General features: G+C 45.9%; 1 protein-coding gene and 1 long non-coding RNA gene across 2 annotated transcripts in view; both read left to right on the forward strand.

Moving 5' to 3' along the window:
- The window catches only part of LOC146060751 (uncharacterized), a 38,564-nt gene extending 18,421 nt beyond the window's left edge, over positions 1–20,143 (forward strand). Inside the window, exons 2-3 of the long non-coding RNA XR_014470470.1 lie at positions 18,130–18,223; positions 20,025–20,143. This is a non-coding gene — a long non-coding RNA (uncharacterized LOC146060751). The remainder of the gene's footprint in view (positions 1–18,129; positions 18,224–20,024) is intronic.
- Positions 5,853–7,861, forward strand: LOC146059030 (uncharacterized). Its single transcript, XM_083171183.1, has 2 exons — positions 5,853–6,452; positions 7,547–7,861. The coding sequence occupies exons 1-2, from the start codon at positions 5,923–5,925 to the stop codon at positions 7,767–7,769; spliced, it is 753 nt and encodes a 250-aa protein (XP_083027309.1). The 5' UTR covers positions 5,853–5,922; the 3' UTR covers positions 7,770–7,861.
- Positions 20,144–20,679: the final 536 nt, after the last annotated feature.

A 20,679-nucleotide genomic window follows, 5' to 3' on the forward strand; every position in this document is an offset into this window, starting at 1 on the left:
GGCTATCTGAGCGTACGCCAGCTTGCACGGACGGGTCCCTATTGTTTTCAATAGAAAAGTCAGCTTATGTCACCGCTCGTGAGAGTGAGCGTACGTCCGTGTACGCTGACATACCCTTCACATATATGGACCTGCAAATCTTGGCTTTCAACTATAATTATGAAAATTAATTAATTGATTGAATTAATTAATGTGCAAAATAGTGGCCATGGGCTTAAAACATTGCTGAAACATCCTTTGTAGGTGTTAGATGTGGTTTATGTTATTGTATCCTAAATACAAAACCTATGTTTGTATTAGAGTGAACACGTTGACACATGTCGACTTGTGTAGATTGAGTGTGCTACTGCGTAAAGTCTATGAAAGCACGTAGTGAATGTGTCTAACTGTTTAACAAATACCTACCTTAGCATATATAAGCAGGTCTTAAAAAGATTCTTACCTTAAATTAAACAAACCTTTAAATGTAGAGAAGTATAGAAAGATAAGCTTCCAATGTGTTTGAGTGCTGTGTGTGGCTTGCAGGTAGTGAAATCATGGTTTGGACTTAATAGACTGCAGCATTGCTTATTACATTCAGGTGTATGTGTTTGAGTAGGAATCAGCGTTAATTAGCAAACTCAGGCGCACGCTGGCATGCGGTATCTGTAGGGGTGGTTTGAGATGGCGGTTGGCGGCCGCCTGTTTTGTGTCCGAAATGAACGGTGCTTTAGTCGATCGTGCGGTAGTAGCACCGCTCATTTTTGGTGCACACCCCCGTGTACGCCCATATTTACGCCCATTTTCCCTCATTATTTCGGCCGCTCCCCTCATCACGCCCCTATGCCGCCCCCAATGCCCGTACACTCGCGTATAGGTTTTTTCGCACGTTGAGACCCGTCCGTAAGCGTTGTGGAGTGTTCGCGCCTGCGCATTAGCGAATGTACGCATGCGCAGATCATAAAAAACCCCGGGGCGTACGCGTACGGCCCAGCCGCACCAACCAGAATAAGGCCCATAGGGCCTTATTTTGGTTCATTCTTTCTGACAAAATCCTTCTTAGATGGACAAAACCATGTGCACTGCAGGGGGGGGGGGGGGCAGATGTAACATGTGCAGAGAGAATTAGATTTGGGTGAGTTATTTTGTTTTTGTGCAGGGAAAATACTGACTGCTTTATTTTTACACTGCAATATAGATCTCACTTTTAAGTAAAACCCCACCCAAATCTAATTCTCTCTGCACAAGTAACACCTGCCCCACTTGCAGTGCACATGGTTTTGCCCATCTAAGAAGGATTTTGTCAGAAAGAATGAACCAAAATAAGGCCCATAGGAGGTTATTCTGATCGGAGCGGCCAAACGTGCGTACGTTCGCCATTACCGCACGCTAGCCGTACGCGGCCGTTAGGGTTAGGTCCACCCACAAATCAGCCGCTTACGTACGGGCAGAAATACCGTAGAAGGGGAGTGGCGTACAAATGAGCGTACGGCAACGTACGCGGACGGCCCAGCCCTTGCACTCCGACAACTGGCGTACAACTGAGCGTACGGCGCCGTTTACGGACGTCTTTCGTCCGTCTTCCCAACGACTTCTTGCGGATATCTGAGCGTACGCCAGCTTGCACGGACGGGTCCCTATTGTTTTCAATGGAAAACTCAGCTTATATCACCGCTCGTGAGAGTGAGCGTACGTCCGTGCACGCTGGCATACCCTTCACATATATGGACCTGCAAATCTTGCCTCTCAACTACTAATCTGACAATTGATTAATTAATCTATTTGTTATTCAATTATTGTTTTCTATTAACTCAATTGTCTACCTTAATAAAGACCTAATAAAACTACATTTGAACCCACATTACATGTATATTTGTTATGTTCTAATGTGGCATTTTAATCACTATCTATGTGTCCCCATATTGCTGTTACTTTTAAATCAAGTTATGTTGGTGTTTCTGTATATGTACTAAATTATGTCCGTAATTACTTTGTCCAAAATGTGTAACATGTATACCTACCCTGATGTTATGTGTGATGTTTTAATCGAACAACATTAAACATTCATGCATTTTCACTATGTGTTATTTTACTCAAAAACACACACATTCACACATCAATCATTACCCCTCACCTCAAATTACAAGTATAACTTACAGTACACATCTGTATGTACCTACCCTTACAAGCCCTCTAACATATTTATTAGTAAAAACACAGGCAATTTCGAACTGTAATGCAACTTTTATTTTCTACAAAAATAATAAGGGGGGGGGATAAAAAAAAAATCAAAGGCGGGCCTCCAGAAGGCCAAAAAGGAGCTGGAGGTACACGAGGGTGATCATGATCTCCCGCATGAGGACTGCCACCTCCTCCTGGTGCTGTTCAGTGTCTGTAATGAAGGGATAAAACAAAAAATTAATATATAACATACACAAATGTTTGTTGTATTTGTACATAATAAAAAGTTCAGAGTTATGTGTGAAGGCCACATACATTTAGAAACTACATTGAAGATGGGTCTGCTGTAAACACAGTACTAAAAAAAAATATGTTAACACACACATACTGTACATAGTAAATAACATTAATTCAATTACTCCTTCATCAATGAATGTATGCTGTATCCCAATTGGTACTTTGGTTTTGGGGGACTGTCCTCTAACCTCACAATTAGCCTGTGCTATTTAAGGGTTATGACATTGTTGTGGCTTAAGCACTCCTTAGTATTTTAAATTTAGGACATTGCTGTACAAATTATAGGCCTACAGCTATGTTTGTAAAGCATGCATCCGCATGGCCTCACACACTATTACCAAAACAATCTCTACATTTAAGTTGCACCAGTGGCAGATTAAGCCTTTGGGGGGCCCGGGGTACTTTAGAGCGGGGGGCCCCCCTTGCACTTGTCATTACAGGCCGCACACTGCATGGGCGAATATTATACTGTCAAAACACAGAGTAAAGGCAGAATAAACTTGGTCAATGGTTACCTGCAGGGGATATATATATATATATATATATATACACACACACCACATGAAAAGCCTGTGTTTGTCCCTCTGCCCCTTACTCTGGAGGAGACCTCACAGTCCTAGTGCTGCCTCTGATTAAAAACCCTTCTATGACTAAGCTGCTGCTGCTGTTCTCCATGGACCTGAGAAGCATGTAATGAGCTCCACCAATCAGAGCTCAGCACAAACTTCTCAGCCTCTGTCCTCTGGTGCAAAGTGTCATGGGACTTAGTCAACTCCCAGAAATGCACTGCACACTTGTGCAATCAGTGTGCCTTGGCTCCCGATGCTCAGCACCATAAATCATTGTCACATTGGCAGATAGGTGAAGCTGCAGCACTACCCCACCCATGCACAAAACATTTAGCTAAAAAAAAAAAAAACATAACTTAAACATTTTATTTTTAAAAAATACATGACAACCACAGGGGGCCCCTAGCTAGAGGGGGGCCCAGGGGCACTGACCCCTTGCGCCTCCATTATAATCCGGCCCTGTGTTGCACATCATGCTGGGAACTGGAGTTACCCAACACCTGGAGCCACATAACTACCACACCACTAATGTCGGATATCTCATTGGATGTACTGTTATGTCAATTATTCAAGGGGTGAGGCATGGCCACACTCAAAAAAACCACCAAGGGGAGCCTTGTTCCTGGAGAAGGACAGGACACACCTCATGGTCGGCCTGCAGTGATATGTTGCAACTAATGTTGATGTTGGATACACATATGTGGTTGTTGTGATTGTTTATGTGTAGAAATGTGTAGGTCAACATTAGACACATTATTTACTTACGGCTACTTGAGCCATCCTGGTCGCCGCTGGTTGGCTGTGCAGTGGTTTGGGGGGTCAGGAGCAAGGGGGATGGTGGTGGAGAGGTGTAGGGGGGTAGGAAATGGGGTGGGGAGGGGGGGGTGGGGGTTGTGGAGGGGGGGGGTTGTGGAGGGGGTGGGGGTTGTGGAGGGGGTGGGGGTTGTGGAGGGGGAAGGGGATGGGGAAATTGTGTGGGTCCAAGCTGCACCCAGTGTCTCCAGTGTTGGGGAGGGGGAGGGGGTGTGGGTTGGGGAGGGGGTTGTGGAGGGGGTGGGGGTTGTGGAGGGGGTGGGGGTTGTGGAGGGGGTGGGGGTTGTGGAGGGGGAAGGGGATGGGGAAATTGTGTGGGTCCAAGCTGCACCCAGTGTCTCCTCTTCTTCCTCCTCCTCTTCTTCCTCCTCCTCTTCTTCCTCCTCCTCCTCTTCTTCCTCCTCTTTCTTCTCCTCCTCCTCCTCCTCTTCCTCCTCCTCTTCCTCCTCCTCTTCTTCCTCCTTCTCCTCTTCCTCCTCCTCTTCCTCCTCCTCCTCCTCTTCCTCCTCCAGGGCTGCCTGGTCCCGGGCTGCCTGGTCCCGGGCTGCCTGCTCCCGGGCTTCCATGCGTGCCCTTGCCCGTGCTGAAATGTTCATGTTGATGGCATAGAAATCGAAGATTGGGTTTCATAAAAAAGGGGGAAAGAAAAATTCACATTAGTCATGCTCATAACCTTCAAAATTATCATTGCTGTGATATTTCAGACATTTATCATGCAAACTATTTGATATCCTACACCCAAAAACTGATCAACTACTTAAACCCCCCCCTATACACCCCCTATACACCCCCTATACACCCATATACACCCATATACACCCATATACACCCCCATACACCCATATACACCCATATACACCCATATACACCCCCATATACACCCATATACACCCATATACACCCATATACACCCCCATACACCCATATACACCCATATACACCCATATACACCCATATACACCCATATACCCCCCATATACACCCATATACACCCCCATACACCCATATACACCCATATACACCCCCATACACCCATATACACCCATATACACCCCCATATACCCCCATATACCCCCCATATACACCCATATACACCCCATATACCCCCCCATATACCCCCCATATACACCCCATACTCAGGAACATATTTATAAAAAGTACACAAAACATTGCTAAAAAACGCTGACATACTAGTAATCAAAACTTACATCGGCAATATGGCGGCGAAGGCTGCTGAGTAAAACCGGCTGCCGCCGGCGCAGGTCTGACCAGCGCCGCTCAACCTGCCCCAGGCTTCTGCGGACGCCGGTCGTAGAGAAGATCAGGCAGCGGGCAGCAGTATACGCCCGCCGCTTGTCGGCATTGCTAACATATGGGCCCCTGGGCCCCAGGTGACGGTCCATAACGTCGACCAGGGCCAACAGCTCAGGGGTGGAAAAGGGCCTAGCACGATTAGACGTCATAGTGGCAATGGCGCAGTTATTAATTGCAGGTACATATATCACTTTTGGTGCTTGCTGATTGGTCGAAAAAATTGTTTGTTTGGTATTAACTTTATTAATCCCTCTTACAGTAACAAACTGGATGCGAATAGAAACTTACGCGGACCGTTCCGATATACACACACCACAACCAACAGCATGCATTCAATGAAGAGAGAAGTACTGTATTTACAGTGTGCGGAAAATAATACACGCAACCCTCTACTTATAACTACGCTGCTTAAAGGGCCACAATGCAACATGTTGCTGTATGACAATTTCATACACATTACATATGTAAGGAAAGCATTATAACGTGATGTTTTGAAATGTGACTCACAAAGCATACACGAACTCCAACAGATACCAGCTGACAACACTCGTCATTGGAATGACAGGTGCCCACATTTCACGATGTAGCACAATGCTCCACAACCTGTGTATGTGCATATACAGGTGTTTGGTCAGGTGCGTTGAGACCTGCGTAATTTAAGCGGGAATTATCGGCGGTAAATATCGGCGTAAATTTGCATCTATATTGCGTGGAAAAATATACGCCCCCTTGTTCATGGCGGGAAATTAACATATAAATATTCAGTCAGATGCAGGCCACAATTGCTGCAAACATGTCTGACTCTGACGATTCAGCAGCAGAGGACGCTCTGCAGAGAGCTACAGCACAATCCCTGCTTGATGCACTGAACAAGAGGGAACAGGAGCGGAGAAGGAGGGCCCAAGAGAGGAGTAGCCTGCAAGATCAAGCGGGCCCCTCAGTAACAGGCCCTGGTGAACCTCCACCAGCTCCACAAGGGCCAAGCAACCAGCCAGAACAAGAGGTTGCATCTCTCCAAACAGGTGTGACCCAGCAGGTGCATGGTGAGAGAACTGGGGCCACCAGAAAACGTGCTGCAACATCTAGGGTGATGACTGAGCAGGATACCACCACCAGAAAGAGAAACCCTGCATTTGTAGAGGCCGAAATGCGAATTCTAGTGCCCAGGGCACGCGAATGGATTGAATTGGCAACCAGGAAGCCGGGTGCCAGTGCAAGGAGAAACCTTTGGGACAAGATCACAGAGGAAGTGAACCAGGTGGCACCAGTGGTCAGAACTTGGGACGCGGTGAAGAAAAGGTGTGTGTTTGTCAGGGCAATTTTTCAGCAGTCTCCAGCAGGAACTGAGGCCCTTATTCTAGTTCACTCTTTCTGGCCAAATATTTCTTAGATGGACAAAACCATGTGCACTGCAGGTGAGGCAGGTGTTACTTGTGCAGAGATAATCAGATTTGGGTGGGGTTTTACACCTGCCTCACCTGCCTCACCTGCAGTGCACATGGTTCTGTCCATCAAAGAAATATTTGGGCAGAAAGAGTGACCTAGAATAAGGGCCTCAGTTCCTGCTGGAGACTGCTGAAAAATTGCCCTGGTCTTTGTCCCCCTGATAATGTCATATGTGTGTACATATGTTACATGTATGTTTTGAGACTAATAGAAAGGTGTGTTTGTAGATAGTGCTACACTTCAATGTCACATGTGAACACAACCATGTCTAATAACCCACATTGATATATGAAACATGCACCATTGGTGTGATGTGAGGTTATGGGCACAGTTCTGCTCATGTGAAGTATGTGATGGGACAAGAGAAAGTGTGTTTTTGAAAGAGTTGTTGTAACATGTTCCATATGATGCTACTGAAACAAGAATGAGCAAACTGTGCACATGTAGCTGGTGAGAAACTACACATCCCAGTATGCCATTCCATAGTTAAATTACTCCATAATAACCACATTGTCAAGCTATGGTGAAATGTGTAGTTTCACACCAGGTGGAGGTGCCTAATTTGGCCATGGATGATGTCATTTCTGCATAGTGATGTATGTATGTGCATTTAGTGGCCTAATGAATGAGATGAGACACTGAAATGCCTCCTAATTGAGACATGAATGTGTGTGTGGGACACATATGGCAAAAAAACATAAGATCACCCACACTAGGAAATGTCACGTAGCTAGGGGTACCACATAGTCCCTTTAATTCCGGACACATATTAATTACACAGGTTCTGTGGCTGGCTGACTTCAAGACTCCACTTCACCTAATTTTAAACTGCCACAGAACCTGTGTAAGTAACATGTGTCCGGAATTAAAGGGACTAGGTGGTAACCCTACACGTAGCACAGTGGTGCACATATCTCATGGTGATATTTGTATTTTTAAACTTGTAGGTGGACTGACTTCAAAAGTGCACTGAAGAGGAAGATGACTGACCGGTACAACCACAGCATGTCCACCGGGAGAGGTCCTATGCCTGACCATTTGGAGTATACCCCCCTGGAGCTGGACTCCTGTGACGTGATTGATGTGGGGGAGATCAGGGGGATCTCCAATATGGACAGTGAGCTCCCGGCGGAGGTCTTTGCTGCTGCTTTTGATGGTAAGTCACAGTAATGCATTGTATTTAGAAAGATATTTTTTATTGCGTATGTGATGGTGACATTGTTTTCAATTCTTATCCTAGAAGAAGCAGAAACACAGTATGTACCGGCAGCATCTTCCTCTGCAGAGCCACAGGTGGAGCAAGTGGTCCAGCCTCCACCAAGACGTGGCCCCCAGCCCCAGCCACAGGAGACATGGAATGAGAGCCTGTTGGTGACGCTGGACAGGATCGAGCAGCAAGGGGTGGATGCTGCGATCCGTCAGCAGCAGGTGGCGGATTTTCTGGCGGAGTGGAAGGCCACAAACCAGCTGCAGGTTGAGGCCTTGAACCGCATTAATGAAACTCTGGCGGCTGGCATGCTAAGCATTGGCCAACACCTCAGCCGCCAGAATGAACTTCTTGTGGAGCAGCTGTCCACCGCCAGGTCCCTAAGGGACAATCCCCCATCTGCTGCCCCACCCCAAGCTGCTCCCCAACCTTCCACCTCGGCTGACCCTCCTGTGTCGACTAGGGGAAGACGCCGAAAGCCAGCTGAGCCAAAGGCCCCTGTCCCCAAGGCCCCATCTAAAAGGGGCAAAAAAGGGCCCAAATGAGACCTGGTTCACTTCCTCTGTGGTTGGAGGCCAAAGGTTTAAATTGCACTGGACATCCGCTTCCTGAGTTGGCCATCGATCCATTTGCGTGCCATGGGCATGAAAGTTCGTATTTTGACCTCTACAAATGCAGGATATTTTTTTTTGGTGGTGTGTATCTTGCTTAGTATTCACCCTGGTTGTTGCAGTACGTATTCTGGTGTCCCCATTTCTTTCACCATTGCATTTGCAGGGTAACACATGTTTGGAGATATGCAACCTCTTGTTCTGGCTGTTTTATTATTTGTGTGTCTATTTTATTTGTTTATTTGATTTCTCACATTAAAGTGTCAAGCTGTGATGCTGAACAGCAAATAAATTTATTTTACAAATTAAATCTAAATTGTGGTATGTGTCATTTCTTGTGTGAAACAAATACTAGATTTATGTGTACTTACTGACCAGGGTATTTTTGAACATTTGTTGAAGTGTGGTCGAAGTTTCCCATGTGTAACCCTCTCCATGGCCATTCCCATGTTCCTATCCAACTTTTCCCTGCTAATTAGTTTGTGTCAGCACATGTGCAGAGCAACTTAATAGGTGAGAAAGCAGTTTGTGTGCAGGTGAGGTAGCTCCTACAGTAGTAGGTAAAAGCAGGTCCAGAACAATGCTTTCCTCATGGAGTGGGTGAGGCAGACAAACAAGGGTGAAAAGGTACATTTGTGTAGGAATGCATATGTGTCTTTCCTAAAAAAAGATGTGTGAATGGGCCAAACATGATAAATTAGCTTGTGAACAAACATGCATAACTTTTTAAATATATATGATTTGACAGTGTCATAAGCAGATGTAGGAATCCTTTGTTAGAGAGATGAGAGTGCAATAATGTGATTGGTGGCATCTTACATCCAGAGTGTAGTCAAATCCAAATCATAGCAGATGAGATAGTGGTACAGGTCATTATTTTGGGTACTATACAAAGATTGTGTGGAAAATAGTGGTCATGGGCTTCAAACATTGTTGAAACATCCTTTGTAGGTGTTAGATGTGGTTTATGTTATTGTATCCTAAATACAAAACCTATGTTAGTATTAGAGTGAACACGTTGACACATGTCGACTTGTGTAGATTGAGTGTGCTACTGCGTAAAGTCTATGAAAGCACGTAGTGAATGTGTCTGTTTAGCAAATACCTACCTTAGCGTATAAAAAGATTCTTACCTTAAATTAAACAAACCTTTAAATGTGGAGAAGTATAAAAACATAAGCTTCCAATGTGTTTGCGTGCTGTGTGTGTGGCTTGCAGGTAGTGAAATCATGGTTTGGACTTAATAGACTGCAGCATTGCTTATTACATTCAGGTGTATGTGTTTGAGTAGTAATCAGCGTTAATTAGCCAACTCAGGCGCACGCTGGCATGCGGTATCTGTAGGGGTGGTTTGAGCTGGCGGTTGGCGGCCGCCTGTTTGGTGTCCGAAATGAACGGTGCCTTAGTCGATCGTGCGGTAGTAGCACCGCTCATTTTTGGTGCACACCCCCGTGTACGCCCATATTTACGCCCATTTTCCCTCATTATTTCGGCCGCTCCCATCAACACGCCCCTATGCCGCCCCATTACCCGTACACTCGCGTACAGGTTTTTTCGCACGTTGAGACACCGCCCGTAAGCGTTGTGGAGTGTTCGCGCCGGCGCATTAGCGTATCTGCACATGCGCAGATCATGAAAAACCCCGGGACGTATGCGTACGGCCCGGCCGCTCCAACCAGAATAAGGCCCATAGTGACACTCCTGCAGTAAAAAGAGTTATTCTTTTAATAAAAGAAATGGCAGCACCCCTGGATTGATACAGCAGACTTAGCAGCACCCCATAAATTATACAGCACACTTGGCTCACCCCTGGACTGATACGGCACACGTAGCATCACCCCTGGACTGTGACGGCACACTTAGCAGCACCCCATGAATTATACAGCAGACTTTGCAGCAACCCATGAATTATATGACACACTTGGTTCACCCCAGGAATTATGCGTCACACATGCGGGCATCCCTGACCTGATACAGCACACATGGAATTATACGGCACAGATGGCGGCACCCCTGGACTGATACGGCACAAATGGCGGCAGACATGGAATTATACGGCAGACAAATTCCTGCAGTAAAAATAAAAATTTGTATTCTTTTAATTATAAAAAAGAGCAGCACACCTGGAATTATACAGCACTCTTGGCTCACCCCTGGACTACAGCGCATTTAACAGCCCTTGCAGTAAAAAATAAAATAAAAACACCTTGGGCGAAATGTAATAGGGTGCGTTTTTTTAGACTAAAAAAAAATCGCACCAAATCGCACCTTTAAAAATCGCGTTTTTTGCCGCGAATTCGCATATGTAATGAGATGCGAATTAGCGGCAAAAAATGCGATTTGCCGCGATTTCCAGTCATGAAAATGTGCGCATTTTCAGTCATGAAAATGTGCGCATTTTCATATATGCGATTTTGGGTAAAAAAATAAAATTAAAAAAAAAACGGCGTGGGGTCCCCCCTCCAGAGCATAACCAGCCCCGGGCTGAAAGAGCCGGTCCTGGTTTCATAAAATCACAGGAACAAACAAGTTGGGGTTCCGTGCATTTTATAAAACCAGCACCAGGCTCAAGGGCCGGTCCTGGTTCCCAAAATACGGGGGACAAAATGACTAGGGGTCCCCCGTATTTCAAGAACCAGCACCGGGCCCAACCAGCCAGCAGGGTAATGCCACAGCCGGGGGGAGACTTTTTATACAAGTCCCCCCGGCCAAAGCATTTAGCCCTCTGACCGGTCAGCATGGGCAGGGGTCCTGGGGGAGTGGGGACCCCCCCAAAGAAGGGGTCCCCCCCCTCCAGAACTTACCAGCCCATGCTGAAGCCCGGGGCTGTCCTCGATGCCCCTGGGCGGTGGGCATCGAGCTGATATTTGGTGTAAAAAAATAGATAAACTATTGTTTTTTACTGTGGCACTACAAGTGCCAGCAAGCCTCCCCAGCAAGCTGGGACTTGGAGAACCACAAGTCCCAGCCTGCTGGGCATTAAAGGGCCCGCTGGCACTTGTAGTTCCACAGTTAAAAAAATAGTGCACAAAACACACTGACACACATTTTAAATAAAACTTTAATACACACATTACACACATACTAATACTTACCTATCTTCTTCCCGTAGGTAGCCCTGGTCCTGATGTCCTCCGGTCCTGTGTCGGCGTTCCTCTTCATGTCGACGTCCTTCTTGAAGTCGACGTCCCTGTCGGCGATGGCGTCCGGTGTCCGGGTCCGACGAAATCCATGGAGGAAGCTGTGGAAGGAAACCATACTCACCTGTCCCAGCGCGACGTAGTCCAGGTAAGGGTCTTGGAAAAAAAACAAACCGACACCCGAATCCAAGCGGACACGACGGAGACGCACGGTGTTTACATCGTGCGGCTCCGCCTCCCGAATGCCGCTATTGGCCGCCTTGCGGCCTAGCGGCCAATCAGGAGCCGCTAGGCCGCAAGGCGGCCAATAGCGGCATTCGGGAGGCGGAGCCGCACGATGTAAACACCGTGCGTCTCCGTCGTGTCCGCTTGGATTCGGGTGTCGGTTTGTTTTTTTTCCAAGACCCTTACCTGGACTACGTCGCGCTGGGACAGGTGAGTATGGTTTCCTTCCACAGCTTCCTCCATGGATTTCGTCGGACCCGGACACCGGACGCCATCGCCGACAGGGACGTCGACTTCAAGAAGGACGTCGACATGAAGAGGAACGCCGACACAGGACCGGAGGACATCAGGACCAGGGCTACCTACGGGAAGAAGATAGGTAAGTATTAGTATGTGTGTAATGTGTGTATTAAAGTTTTATTTAAAATGTGTGTCAGTGTGTTTTGTGCACTATTTTTTTAACTGTGGAACTACAAGTGCCAGCGGGCCCTTTAATGCCCAGCAGGCTGGGACTTGTGGTTCTCCAAGTCCCAGCTTGCTGGGGAGGCTTGCTGGCACTTGTAGTGCCACAGTAAAAAACAATAGTTTATCTATTTTTTTACACCAAATATCAGCTCGATGCCCACCGCCCAGGGGCATCGAGGACAGCCCCGGGCTTCAGCATGGGCTGGTAAGTTCTGGAGGGGGGGGACCCCTTCTTTGGGGGGGTCCCCACTCCCCCAGGACCCCTGCCCATGCTGACCGGTCAGAGGGCTAAATGCTTTGGCCGGGGGGACTTGTATAAAAAGTCTCCCCCCGGCTGTGGCATTACCCTGCTGGCTGGTTGGGCCCGGTGCTGGTTCTTGAAATACGGGGGACCCCTAGTCATTTTGTCCCCCGTATTTTGGGAACCAGGACCGGCCCTTGAGCCTGGTGCTGGTTTTATAAAATGCACGGAACCCCAACTTGTTTGTTCCTGTGATTTTATGAAACCAGGACCGGCTCTTTCAGCCCGGGGCTGGTTATGCTCTGGAGGGGGGACCCCACGCCGTTTTTTTTTTTTACTTTAACTTTTAGCCTTTTTTTGGACAGAACCATGCACAGATCACACAGATTTGTGCATGGTTCTGTAAAAATCGCCAGCAAGAAGCTGGTCTATTTTTTTTGCGTTTTTTGGTAAGGTCCCATATGCGACTTTAGAACTCGCATCCTATTACATATGCGAGTTCTATAGTTTCCTATGGGAAAACATCTGGATGCGATTTTCAGTGTGACTGAAAATCGCATCTTTAAAATGTGCGATTTCGCGGTAAAAAGTGCGCTTTTTACCGCGATTTTTAACCTATTAAATGTGCGATTTTCGGAAAATGTGCGATTTCGGCCGTTTTTGACCAAAAATCGCACATGTCTAAAAAAACGCACCCTATTACATTTCGCCCCTTATTTTAATTTTCATTTAAAAAAAGGGCAGCTCCCCTGGTCTGATACGGGACACATGGGGGCACCCCTGGAATTATACGGCACACATGCGGGCACCCCTGGACTGATACAGGACACATGGTGGCACCCATAGAATTATACGGCACACATGCGGGCACCCCTGGACTGATACAGCACACATGTGGTCACCCCTGGACAAATACAGCACACATGTTGGCACCCCTGGACAAATACAGCACACGTGTGGGCACCCCTGGATGGATACAGTACACATGCGGACACCCCTGGACAAATACAGCACACATGTGGGCACCCCTGGATGGATACAGCACACATGTGGGCACCCAAGGACAAATACAGCACACATGTGGGCACCCCTGGACAAATACAGCACATATGTGGGCACCCCTGGATGAATACAGTACACATGTGGGCACCCCTGGACTGATGCAGCACACATGCGGGCACCCTGGGCACTGGCAGCACTAATTTAAAAAATATATATTTTTTGCTTTGAATTTGTTTTAAAAATAAATAATACAGCCCCCTCTGTAGCATTAGCAGCCCCCTCTATGCATTAATCATCCCCCCCCCCCCCCAGCAGGTTTCCCCCTCACACCCCTCAGCAGACAGCACAGACACATCCGTGCTGTCTGATATTCACCAGCCTGTTTGAAAATGGTGCAGACCGCTGGGAACTATATATCCCCAGGTCTCGCGAGAATCCGACACGGGATAACTTTACTTGGGGGTGGTGTTAACTTTACTTAGGGGGGGCTGACAAAATTTTTTGTGAAGGTGGGGGGCGCAAATCTAGTAGTTACTCCACTGGAACTGTGTTATGATTATGCATAAAAGCTCAACATTCAGCCAATTTCAAATGTAAATTATAGTGAAATAAATGTGTTGACATCTTGTAATAGAACTTTTTATAGATCCCTGAAGTTACTTAAATTGATGTACTCAAAATTCTTGGGGTCTTAATACATTTATATAACCAGAAATAATTGAGTTGCTGCGCTATTAATAATTTGTTAAAGGCACCATGGATAATTGCACTCACACATATGGTTTTAAAGATACCCAATGGTATATCACATTTATTATTGTAAAAGTATACCATATATACTCGAGTATAAGCCTACTTTTTCAGAACATTTTTTATGCTGAAAAAGCCCCCCTCGGCTTATACTCGAGTGAGGGTCCCACTTGAGTCAATACGTTTTCCCAGTTTTTTGTGGTAAAATTAGGTGCCTCGACTTACATTCGGGTCGATTTATACTCGAGTATATACGGTAAATAAATAAATACCAGTTTGATTTATATAGAGCACACGTATTCCGCAGCACTTTTACAAAGAATATGTGGCCATTCACACCAGTCCCTGCTTTATGGATCTAATCATTTTTTGCTGTCACTTGGGTTGCATGCCATGCCATTCTATGGGCTTGCCCCAATATCTATTGACACATATACTGTAAGAAGTATTTGGTCTGCTATTATAACTGATTATTAGCATGTTTGTATTAGGAATATTATTAGGTACTAGTTAAAAGCCAATCAAAATAACAGCCTTTGCAATGTACTTTCATTCTGAATTGTGACAATCTTTAGCCAAGAAACTCTTCTCCCCACCCCAAGTCCCTATCTGCTCCTACCTCCAATCTGTCTTCAAAGTCTCTTCTCACTGTTAGTTAGTGAGCAGGGTCCTCCTAAGTCAATGTCAGTTTGTAACTACCCAGTTTGTTTTATCACTGTTTCCAATCGTAAAATGCAACAGAATATGCTGCACTATAAAATAAACTGTAAGTCAGGGTTGCCGACTTTCAAAAAATCCTCTCCGGGAGAAGCCCGGAGAGGAATCTTGCATTACCCGTTTTGGGGACGGGGCTTAACAGTGACGTCATTAAGCCCCGCCCCCATTACGACAAATAGCAAAAGAACTGATATCCATGGAGGGGGCGGGGCTAAAACGTCACGATTGTGCCGTTTTAGCTCAGCCCCCTCCCCTGAGACCCCCGGATTGCGGCATATAAATGCCGCGATCGGGGGGCTCAGTGGGCGTCGGGAGGAAGGACCCGATTTTCGGGAGACTCCCGCAAATTCCGGGAGGGTCGGCAACCCTGTTGTAAGTAAATAAATACATATCAAGTTTAAAACAGACCAGTGTCCCTGCACAAATTGCTTTCACTTTCTGCTATGACATCTTTCAGCACACAAAGAAGTAATTTGGTCCATCGAGTGGCCTCTGCTGGTCACTGGCGCTACTTCACCTCATAGAGGTGAGGAGTAATTAGCCTTCTGTATATATAGATTTTTGGTTTAGCGCAGTAGGTACTGTAGTAGATATCTATGTTACAAAAGTTTGTATATTAATGTTATATCCTTGTTTTCATTTATTTCCTTAGTTATAGCAGTACGTAGATGCCAGTATTTGACTTCTACAATTCAAAGATTCTAAACTTCACAGAAGTTGTAACATCTAGCACTCATCACAGACAGTGTGAAGAAACTCCTGCTACCAAATACACACTTATATGTCTAAGTTCAGATTTTGAAGTCCATACACATAAAAAAGTTGCACTGGAATGTTGGCTGGTATTGGTATACAACTTTAGAACATGAGTCCAGGCCCCTTCTAAGAATCTGGGCCTATAGCATTAGCACCCCTTGCACCCACTATAGTCACGCCTAATAATGGCCGCACTCTGATTGGTCAGAGTATGGCTGTTCCCACAGTCTGACCAATATTTTTACCATAGCATGTGTCATGTAAATGTTGTTGCCATGGTAAATCCAGCAGCGCACGCAGGGGGGGTGTCCGAGTACCCAGAACACCCCCCCCAGGAGTCTAAGGGCCCTAATCTGAAAGCTGAGGGTCTTCTCTTTCCATGAGTACAAGAATTTTTAAAATCGGACCTTAGGAACCGAAGATATCTGACTTCAAAGCAGTGGTCCCCATCCAAGCCTGTTAATTGCTCTTCCCAGTCAGATATTTCAGGTTCTGTCTGACAAGGAGTTTTTCTGAGGGTATATTCCAAAAGCTGGGACTCCCCCCCCCTTTGAAGGACACTAGAAGCTTTTCTCTACTGTTCCCAGAACCAGAGATATCAGCCTTCCAGCAGCTGGTTACTGCTACAGCTCCACACACCTGGTATGTAGTTTTATATACTCATTGGCAGATTGCTCTGCCTCCTGAACTCTGATCCCCTAGTGCCCAATAGCATATTTCCATTAAAATCTAAGAAATCTATTTCCAGAAACTGGAGATATCTGCAGTCAAGAAAGCTGTCCTCCCACCAGAAAATTATGAATAATAAGCCCATTCCACTATACACCCCTCCTCTGCGTATTAAACATCCTCTACCACCCAGGAAGTTACAGTATGTATCAGGGCCCCTTCATTCAGCCCAATGCCCCCTTCTCCCACCTCATCTCCCACCATCTGTGCAGTAAAGGGGTAATTAGTGGAAATTACTGATATCCAGGCCCTACATGCTGAGCGGTTGATATAATACCCCCTACCACCTGCGGGACATCAAAGCATATACTGGGTCACCTAAGTGTCCATCTCCGTGCTTTGCTCCGCCCCTCTGGAAACCCCCTTCTGAAAATCCTGCGTTTGCCCCTGAAATCATATGATTTATTAAGATTGAAATCCTTAATAGTACCCTAGAAAGTAAGGGAGATACTTTAATATTATAGGCCTTATATGCAATTTAACACATGTTGTATGTAATTAATGCTCAAACGAATCCTGCACATAATAATAGTGTATTTTCACCTGTTACACATGTTGCAAGATGTGTTCCTCTCTGCACTCCAGATATAGTATATACATAATATTTACCTCAGGCACACAAAAGAGCAGGCCTTATGTAGCATGAACACCGGTGATGTAAGCCCTATTTCTAAGCCAGTGGTCAGGGAACTGGGGTAAATTACCGCAAATAGGGTAAAAATGAAATTCCTGGGGGTAATGAACGGCCGCGCTGCCGAGACACAGCCGGGCATGCATATGAACGTTTTTTACAATGTTGCATAATATGGCTGACTGCTCCCACAAAGTATTCTGCTCATCCCTGGATTGCCGGATGCTGCTCTCTGGCACAAGTTGGTTCTCCTATGTAAGCAGGGCTGGGCCGAGCTACAGGGACGCAGAGCTGACCCTAGCCCAAATGACGCCCTAGGGAAGATTTTGGCTGGTGCCCCTTAGCACCGCCACTAGTTCTGCCTCTGACCCTGCTCCCCTTTCCCAGCACCATCAACCCTCATCATAGAAGTCATAATTTTGGTGCTCCTACCCGCAATATAGTTTAGAGATAAGGGGGGGAACTTTTTATTCAGAACACCCCACATAGTGTTGATCCACCTAGTTAGATCAACAAAAGTTCCATACTTGTCTGTACCTCCCTTATGATTGTATTGATATTATATTTCTGAAAAATGGATGCATACAGATGTCGACACTTGATGCCTTAGTTAGTGTATATGTTTCTAGTACATCGGTCATGTGTGACATTAGCAGGGAACATTATGTGATATTATTTGTTTCATGGTCACCACCATGCATTTATCAATGGACATGTTGCCGCGAGTCGACATGTCCGGTCCACACATTGCTACTACTGCTGTCATGCATGATATGCTGGGTGAGCCACTACTTAGCTTATTTCCTAAGTCCCCGTGCCCAGCACATCTTATATGTCAGTTGTTGCTTGTTTTTAATGCTTTTATTATTTTATATCATTCACATAATTAGACACATGCATTTTGTATTTTTATCCCCATTTTACTCATGGCATATTTTTTGTTACTTATCACTTATTACTTTGTAATATGTTGCAGCTATCCACTTAGAATGCACTTATCTAACATGTTATTTTAGCAATGTGTTTATTTATGTATATCAGCTGTTTTTTGGTCAGGGCATCCCTCCAGACTCCTCCCACTCATCCCTGGTGACATCATCAAGAGACGCCCGTGGATGCTGTGGTGGGACACCGGGAGGATCCCACTCAGGTATTTATATCACTTGTTCACTATTTGTTAGATTCACTTTGCACCTTGATAAAGGGGACACATGGCCTTGAAACGTTGGCTTTAAGCATTTGCCTGTTGTTTCTTGTTTACAAGTGCCACCGCCTCCCATACCTCTATAATATGTCAGTATTACTGCCACTCGGAGGTCACCGTTTTATTTAATGAATTCAGCACGCAGTTATTCATTTGGAGAGCCGCCCCAACAGATCTCTATATATACATTACAAACGATTCCATCGACGTTTCATGGCCCACCGGCCATTTCATCAGGATGTGGTCAGTACAGACATAAAGTGCAGGTGCACCGAGGAGGATCGACGAGGAGATAGGAATAAAAAAATGCTGAGATTAGAATCCAAATGGATTTATTTGTTAGACACGGTCAGACCAAGAGGGTTTAACAAACAGCTGAATCTGAATGTTTGTTTATGATCATTTAAGATATATTTAATCTAGTGTACGATTGTTTAAGATGGTGATTTGCTATGCAGCAATTATAGCTATTTATGGGGCAAATGTATTAAGCTTTAACAAGAGCTAAATGCATGGTGATAAAGAGAGATAAATGTCCAGCCAATCAGCTACTTACTGACTTTTTCAAACACAGCCTGTAACATGGCAGTTAGCAGGTGATTGGCTGGACGTTTATCTCTCTTTATCACCATTGCATTTATCTCTTGTTAAGGCTTAATACAGGGGTGTCAAACTCAAATTCATCGGGGGCAGCATCAGCAGTTTGGTCACCCTCAAAGGGCCGCTGTATAATAATAATGCAATGACACCACAGGCTGCTCCCGCTGTATAATAATAACGCAATGACACCACAGGCTGCTCCCGCTGTATAATAATAATGCAATGACACCACAGGCTGCTCCCGCTGTATAATAATAATGCAATGACAGCACAGGCTGCTCCCGCTGTATAATATAACAATAGTAATGCCATGACACAAATTATTATACAGGGGGAGCATCCTGTGGTGGCATTGCATCATTATTATACAGAGGGAGCAGCCTGTGGTGTCATGGCATTACTTTTATATTATACAGGGGGAGCAGCCTGTGGTGTCATGGCATTATTATTATACAGGGGGAGCAGCCTGTGGTGTCATGGCATAATGCCATGACACCACAGGCTGCTCCCCCTGTACAATAATAATGACACCACAGGCTGCTCCCCCTGTATAATATAAAAGTAATGCCATGACACCACCACCAGATATATTGTTTTTTTATGTAACTTACTGTATTTTATCCCACAGGCTCCTTTACTACTGCTGCGGCTCCAGTAATTTCAATTCCACTCTCTGCGCCGCGGCCTGTCCTGCTGCGGCCCCCCAACTCGGCCTGCCTTCCTTCCTCTCTGCAGACGCGTGGGTGGGAGGCGTCATCGCCATGACGTCCCCACCCAGCGTCTGCCACTGCCTCGATAAGAGGGAACAGGCTGCCGGGCCCTCCTCCACGTAGCCGTGGAGGCCGGCGGCCATGTTCCTGTGGCGACAGACATCTTAAAAGACCACAGGAACATGGCCACCGGCAGTGCAAAAAAAACCTCTAAAAAAAGAGAATAAAAGGTGAAGGCTGGCGGCAGCTGCGCGGGCCACATGACGAGGTCTGTCGGGCCGGATTTGGCCCGCGGGCCTTGTGTTTGACACCTGTGGCTTAATACATCTGCCCCATTATGTATTAGTATTTGTATGTTCCTCTTTTATGTGGGGACAGCGCACTCTAGTGGTAGTATATTGCACTGACATGTAATGTACGTCCTTTCTCCTACACAGATGCCGGCTCTCCCAAGCAACCCTGAACAGCATTACTGTGGAAACAGTAACATCCGGGACTGGTACAGGAAGTGCTCTGGCGGCTCGGCGTGTGGCGTGGAGACGGACACAGGGATATATGTTCAGTAATATGTATATTGTATTGTTTGTACACTGCCTGATGAAGAACCAATAAAGGTTCGAAACGTCGCACTAAAAAGCGTGTTTGCTGATTATTATTTCTGGATTGTGAAGGCAACCCGGCGGTGGGCTCTGGAGAGGAGAGTGCCTGCTGATCGATTGTACGTATGAATATATATATATATATATATATATATATATATCAGCAACACAGGGACGGCACTCCAACAAAAAACAACTCAGCACACTGAAGTGGTGGACCGACGTTTCAAATGTATTTACACATTTTTCATCAGGGTGTCACGGGGAACCTCCGTCACCGTACCGCGATGCCAGACGCATATGTTAGTACATATGCGCTGGCATCGGGGCAGGCGGCCCTTAGACTTTAAGCACATCCTTCACCAAATAACAAACATACGTCACACTCAAATATATTTCTACTTTTAATGGGGCATAGCCTCTTACGACGGTGTGAAGAGCGAAATTTATCACCTAGTATATATATATATACAGTGGTCGAAGTGGAAATTTT

The sequence above is a fragment of the Crinia signifera genome, chromosome 2 (genome assembly GCF_055691185.1).
Source record: "Crinia signifera chromosome 2, ASM5569118v1, whole genome shotgun sequence".
Taxonomy (NCBI): domain Eukaryota; kingdom Metazoa; phylum Chordata; class Amphibia; order Anura; family Myobatrachidae; genus Crinia; species Crinia signifera.